Source organism: Helianthus annuus, chromosome 12 (assembly GCF_002127325.2).
Source record: "Helianthus annuus cultivar XRQ/B chromosome 12, HanXRQr2.0-SUNRISE, whole genome shotgun sequence".
NCBI classification, from domain to species: Eukaryota; Viridiplantae; Streptophyta; class Magnoliopsida; order Asterales; family Asteraceae; genus Helianthus; species Helianthus annuus.
Genome location: NC_035444.2, coordinates 50,611,555 through 50,618,803, shown reverse-complemented (window position 1 = coordinate 50,618,803; position 7,249 = coordinate 50,611,555). Strand labels below are relative to the sequence as shown.

General features: G+C 32.4%; 1 protein-coding gene across 2 annotated transcripts; it reads left to right on the top strand.

The window, feature by feature from the left end:
- Positions 1–315: 315 nt before the first annotated feature.
- LOC110894825 (synaptotagmin-3) lies at positions 316–6,278 on the top strand. 2 transcript variants are annotated; one of them, XM_022142055.2, is made up of 12 exons: positions 316–620; positions 2,968–3,066; positions 3,155–3,205; positions 3,303–3,432; positions 3,513–3,631; positions 3,749–3,850; positions 3,933–4,007; positions 4,112–4,188; positions 4,255–4,504; positions 4,623–4,988; positions 5,070–5,198; positions 5,988–6,278. In XM_022142055.2, exons 1-12 carry the CDS (start codon positions 504–506, stop codon positions 6,114–6,116), a joined length of 1,644 nt encoding a protein of 547 aa, XP_021997747.1. In that variant the 5' UTR covers positions 316–503; the 3' UTR covers positions 6,117–6,278. The 2 variants fall into 2 exon arrangements, with proteins under 2 accessions (XP_021997747.1, XP_021997748.1); XM_022142056.2 differs by lacking the exon at positions 316–620 and having other exon boundaries at positions 2,966–3,066; positions 3,155–3,212; positions 5,988–6,256.
- The last annotated feature ends 971 nt before the right edge of the window (positions 6,279–7,249 follow it).

Sequence of the window (7,249 nt, the reverse complement as noted above, 5' to 3'; positions counted from 1 at the left end):
TGAAGCTTGGGACTAGACTCGATCTCGTTTAAGCTTAGCTCAATTTGAGCTTATAAACCGCTGGACTCATTAATTATCCATCCTTCATTTGGATTTTAAAATACACAACTTCTTACTTAAAGGAGCTTGTTGTCATTATGCTAAACCCAAGGGTCTTGGATGGTAACTTATATTTAAACCAACACCAAATGCGTGGCAAATGCAAATTTGATTTTTCTTTTCCGTTTTGTACAAGTAATAAACATTCAACAATTGGAAGATATCACTCCCACCTCAAAACCCCCCTACCCTACCCCCCCCCCCCCCCATTCGTCCTTTTCCCAAGTTGTCTGTGTGCGTGTATATACAAATTTTTAAAGTGGGTTTCATCTCTTTCGTTCGTAAGGTTCTTGAGTAATCTTTAATATTTTGCAGGTTTTATCACCCATTCGATTACCAAGAATCTTCCTTTTTGATTCTTTAAACATTCTGTTTCTGTATTTCCTCTGTTTTACTTCACCTGAATGGGGTTTCTTGGCATTTTTCTTGGATTCATTGGTCTTGGAATTGGGTTATTTCTTGGTGTTTGTCTTGGGTTTTACTTCTTCATCTATTCTGACCCCAATTTTGAAGACTTTAAGGTAATCTTTAATCTGAAATTTGTTCAGTTTTGGCGCCTGCATGTGGGTATCAACTGCTGAATGTTTTAAAAGAATTATGGATTTGGGCGATTTGGGTGATTTTGATACTTAAAGATGAATCCGTTTGGTTTTGTAATTTAGGTTGTGATGATAGTTTGTTCTTGATTGTTTCTGCTATGATTTCATCAACATGCAAGTTTATATATAATTGATTATATGCTATGTTTTTTTTTCTGTTGTTGTTGTTGATTTTTTTTTAAATTTAATATGTTGATTTTTTTGGTTTTTTTTTTTTGTTAAATTTGCAGTCTGGAATTCAATTCAACTGTGCATAGAGTTTTTTTTTTTTTTTTAATATGTTGATTTTTATGGGTTTTTTTTTTGTTAAATTTGCAGTCTGGACATTCAATTCAACTGTGCATAGAGTTTATTTATTTATTTTTTAATTTTAATATGTTGATTTTTATGGGTTTTTTTTTTTTTTTTGTTAAATTTGCAGCCTGGACATTCAATTCAACTGTGCATAGAGTTTTTTTTTTAAATTTTAATATGTTGATTTTTATGGGTTTTTTTTTGTTAAATTTGCAGTCTGGACATTCAATTCAACTGTGCATAGAGTTTTTTTTTTTTTTAATTTTAATATGTTGATTTTATGGGTTTTTTTTTGTTAAATTTGCAGTCTGGACATTCAATTCAACTGTGCATAGAGTTTTTTTTTTTTTTTTTAATTTTAATATCTTGATTTTTATGGGATTTTTTTTTTTTTTGTTAAATTTGCAATCTGGACATTCAATTCAACTGTGCATAGAGTAGTTTTTTTTTAATTTTAATATGTTGATTTTTATGGGTTTTTTTTTGTTGAATTTACATTCTGGAGATTCAATTCAATACTTAATAGTACCTAGTATAAATTTTTGTTTCTTTTTTAATTTAATATATATATATACATATATATATATATATATATATATATATATATATATAGGACAAAGATCCGTTAGGAACCACCCTTTATTGCGAGAACCGCGAGAACCAGTGTGAACACAAACAGTAATAGCTAAAAAATCTAAAAAACACCCAAAAAAAATTTTTTTTATTTTTTTACTATTTTTTATATAAAAATCGCTACTTTTAGTATCCAAAAAAAAAAAAATTTTTTTTTTTAAAAATTTTTTTTTTAAAAAAAAAAAAATTTTTTTTTTTGGCTACAAAAAGTAGCGATTTGAACATAAAAAATAGTAAAAAAATAAAAAAAAAAATTTAGATTTTTTTTTGATTTTTTTAGATTTTTTAGGTTTTTTGGGGGTTTAGTTTTTAGCATTTTAGCTTGGGGGGGGGGAGGGTTTAGGTTTTTGGGGGGTGGGGGAGGGGGGTTTAGGTTTTTGGGGGTGGGGTGGGGTGGGGGGGGGTTAGGTTTTTTTTAGGTTTTTTTGAGGGTTTTAGTTTTTAGCATTTAGCTTGGGGGGGGGGGGGGTTAGGTTTTTTTTTTTGGGGGGGGGGGTGGGGGGTTTAGGTTTTTGGGGGGTGGGGGGGTGGGGGTTAGGTTTTTTTTAGGTTTTTTGAGGGTTTTAGTTTTTAGCATTTAGCTTCGGGGGGGGGGGGTAGGTTTTTTGGGGGGGGGGGGGGGGTTAGGTTTTTTTTTGGGGGGGGGGGGTGGGGGGTTTAGGTTTTTGGGGGGTGGGGGTTAGGTTTTTTTAGGGTTTTTTTAGGTTTTTTTAGCTATTTTAGCTTGTGTTCACATTGGTTCTCGCGGTTCTCGCAATAAAGGTGGTTCTCGCATGAACCTTACCCTATATATATATATATATATATATATATATATATATATATATATATATATATATATATAGGGGAGGATTTAAATGAGAACGCTAAATATTGTGAGAACCGTGAGAACAAATAAAAAAACCATGAGAACTTGGTCAAAAACAATTCAAATTCAAATTTTTTTTCTACACTTATCATTATTATTCGAATACAATGTTAGAAATTCAATTTACACGTTTAAATTTACGTGAATTCGTAAATAAAGAAAATTTACACATGTGTAAGTTTGCCATTTACACATGTGTAAATCTGTTATATTTACACATGTGTAAAAAATCTAAAAAGAGTGATTTTGAAAGGAGAAATGAATTATTTGATGTTATAAATTCTTGTTTTGATGATTTATCTTAATTACAATGAGGTTTGTATTAAAAAAATTGGTTTTGATTGCTTTTTCCATTCGTTCTCACGGTTCTCGCAATATTTAGCGTTCTCAAGATAACCCTCCCCTATATAGATATATATATATATATATATTGTTGATTTAATCGAAGGCTAATGCATATGTATGCTACTTCAGGAGCCAGTTGTAAGGCCGATTTCTGAGCTTGAAAAAGCGAGTCTACACGATCTAATACCCGAGATTCCACTTTGGTTAAAGAATCCTGATCATGATCGTGTATGTATTTCCGTTGTAACATTCCATAAAAACAAACGTTTCCTGTAGAATTCTTTAACTCGTATTCTCGTTTATTATCCTGTTACAGCTTGACTGGCTAAACACATTTGTTTTAAACATGTGGCCTTATCTCGACAAGGTACATTGTAAGAAACCGAGTCATTTTATATTTTTTCATTTTTGGGAGGAAACGGTCAACGCTGTGGAACTTGACCCGCATCAACTTGAATGTACAGGCAATTTGTGCTGCAATAAAGCAGACAACCGAACCGATGTTTGCTGATTATATCGGAGTTGGGCACCGGCCTATAGAAGCCATCACTTTTGAGACATTGAGCCTTGGGACCCTTCCACCTACATTTCAAGGTTAGTGTAGCTTGGGTACTTTCGTCATTTTTAAATCTTAATGTGAGCTAAGTAGTGCTTCTCGGACAATTGATTGGCAGGCGTAAAAGTCTACGAGACCAATGAGAACGAGCTAGTGATGGAATCGCCAGTTAAATGGGCCGGAAATCCAAATATAGTCATAGCTGTGAAAATATGGTCTTTGCGTATCAAGATTCAGGTAAGTTGCGTTTGCGTTTTACATGGTCCCATTGGTTAGCAGGGTATCGGTGGGGTGACATGGGTTTTTGTTGACGTGTTCTCACGATTATTAAAAAAGGTGTTTTTTTATATGCAGTTGGTGGATTTACAAGTGTTTGCTGTTCCAAGGATAACACTAAAGCCTCTTGTACCGGCTTTTCCATGTTTTTCGAATGTCGTTGTATCTTTGATGGAGAAGGTACCCATTACCGCTAAATTGTTGGTTGTTACATTTTTTTAATTATATGTTTGTAATTCTTTTGTTTAACTTTTTTTTATAGCCTTATGTGGACTTTGGGCTAAAAATACTTGGTGGTGATGTTATGTCCATTCCTGGACTTTATCGACTAGTGCAGGTTCATATTTTTCGGGTCTTTTAAAAGATTTTGAATTCTTTTATTTGCAAATACGCGGAGGGAAAATGAAATCGTCTTCTTTTTTTTTTTTTTTTTTTTTGCAGGATATCATTATAAAAGAAGTTTCGAAACTTTACCTTTGGCCACAAACTCTTGAAATACCCATTCTTGATTCTTCCCTGTAAGTGTGTTTTGTACATAGACATCTTTTTAAAAACTATTTTTTTTTACAATATTTTCTCGCCAGTTGTGTTGTGAAGAAGCCCGTTGGAGTACTACACGTGAAGGTTGTACAAGCAACAAAGCTCATGAAAATGGACCTTTTGGGATTATCCGACCCGTATGTTAAACTTAAACTAAGTGGAGAGATGTTGCCTTCAAAGAAAACAACAATCAAGAAAAAGACTTTAAATCCCGTGTGGAATGAAACCTTCAAGCTTGTCGTTAAGGACCCTCAAGCTCAAACTCTTCTAGTTAATGTCTACGATTGGGACAAGGTAAATGACCAAAATACCCTTGGGTAGATAGATATATGATTCTTTTATTGGTTGGTAACCATGAGACCCCGTTACTGTAAAACTCACGGGACCCCATCAATACCTTGTTCTTTGTTAGGTAGGGAGCCATGACCGGCTCGGGATGCAAATGGTGCCGTTGAAACTGTTACAACCAAATGAGACTAAAGAACTAAGGCTTGATTTGCTAAAGAACACCAACATAGCCGACCCTCATAAGAAGCAGCAAAGAGGGCAGATTATGTTGGAGATGACTTACGCACCATTCAAGGAGGATAATGATGTTTTAAGCGGGCCCCTTTCGTCTGTTGTTAACGGAGAACATGACGTGGGGCCCGGAGGCGGAACCCCAAGTGGGGCCGGTGTGCTTTTGGTGACTGTTCAAGGGGCTGAGGATGTAGAGGGGGATCATCACAATAATCCATATGCCATGGTAATATTTAGAGGAGAAACAAAGAGAACAAAGGTGAGACCTTTGACTTTTCGGGTCAAATTCATATTTGATATCGGTTTCTTGGGGCTCGTGATCTTCAACTTTTGTCAACAGGTTATTAAACGAACTCGAGATCCCAAGTGGAATGAAGAATTCCAGTTCATGCTTGAGGAACCACCGATACAAGATAAGATACACATCCAGATTATGAGCAGGAGAATGCACATGAGCTTCTACTCAAAGGTTGTTGTTTTGATCTTTTCATGCATTTATTATATGGTTTTTAAGTAGGGAGTTAATCCAACCAAGTTATTCAAATTTTGAAGCTGAATTCGAGTTCGATTCAAATTCGAATTAGATTCGAATATGGTGAGTTAAATGTGAGATTCGAATTCATATCAACTTCGAAATTCAAGCAGTTGAGTCCAAAATTAAAAAGTTTAACGCCCTGAGTCCCTAACCGCTCATTTTATAACGTTTTGAGTCTCTGTGTTTTAGTGCTTTTAACCACTTGAGTCCAAAATAAAAAGTACAAGTGTTATAAATTGGACTCAAAACGTTATAAAATGAGTGGTTAGGGACTCCGGGCGTTAAACTTTTTGATTTTGGACTCCAGTGGTCAAAACCACTAAAACACAGAGACTCAAAAAGTAACTTACTCTAAAAATAAAATAAAATAAGTTATATGCATAACTCAAATTCGAATTTCGAATCCAGTCGAATATCGATATCTGAATTCGAAAATTCAAAAACTGAATTTGAATCGAATTGAATTTCGAGTTTGTCGATCCCCTCGAAAGACCCTATTGCGGGTACATCGAGTTCAGGGGATGATCTTAGTTGGGGCCCCTGTTTTTTCGCTTCGAAGTGTAAATTTTACTGAGAATTCCCGGAAAGTTTACAAGTATCGACCCCCCCCCCCCAAAAAAAAAAAAAGAAATTATTAATTTTTGTTCTACAAAGCTTTCGGCCCCCCTATTTAAAAGTTCAAGATCCGCCGCTGATTGAGTTACGGTTTTGTAAAATGTGCAGGAATCACTAGGTCATGTGGACATTAACCTTGGTGATGTAGTGCACAATGGGCGGATTAATAATAAGTATCATCTCATAGATTCTAGGAACGGTTTGGTCCATGTTGAACTTCGATGGAGAGAGACATGACTTGATGTTTGTTTTTCTATGATGTCGGAGTCAAAGGGGGGTGGTATAGTCAACATGATGTATTTTTGTATTCTTTTGTAGTGTTTTTGGGCGACCAATTATTTGATTTTACCAAATATAAGCTTGTTAAAGATGAATCAGTGTAGTTGCCTCTCCAAATGATGCCTAAGTCTCTCTTTACTCATCTATAGGTTACTAACGTATGTTAAAAGACTACAATATCTATATTATGTTATATACTTATATTATCTAATCTAACTACTATAATAAAAGAAACTAACATTTGGACACGTGTCATTTATTGAGGGTATCCTCAAATTTATATTTATCTAAATAAATAATAAATTAATATTAAATCTTATCATACTTTAATAAAATATTATCCTCAAATCTAAATTGTTAATTTAATATATATTTTTAAAACAAATACCTCTCTTATCTACTTATCTTATGTTAAATATATAAATAATAAATTAATATTAAATGTTATCCTAATTACTTAAAAACATAACTTTTTTTATTATTAAGTATACAAAATTATGTTTATTAAACTCGAGTAAAACGCGAGGTTTTTAAGGATATAATTTTTTTATTATTTGGTAGATTTTTCAACCCGACTATACACGGATTTTTTTTTTAAAGATACGACGTTTTTAGTATTTAATATACAAAATTACATTTATTTAGGATATAACTTTTTGATTATTTGATATATAAAATTACATTTATTTAACCCGTACAATATACAAGGTTCATAAAGATATAAGTTTTTATTATTTAATATATAAATAATAAATAATAAATTAATATCATCATTTTTACTAATATATATCATAAACTTTTATAATATAATATAATATAATCTAACTAATATAATAAAAGAAACTAACTTTTGGACACGTGTCATTCATTGAGGGTATCCTCAAATTTATATTTATCTAAATAAATAATAAATTAATATTAAATCTTATCATACTTTAATAAAATATTATCCTCAAATCTAAATTGTTAATTTAATATATATTTTTAAAACAAATACCTCTCTTATCTACTTATCTTATGTTAAATATATAAATAATAAATTAATATTAAATGTTATCCTAATTATTTAAAAACATAACTTTTTTTTATTA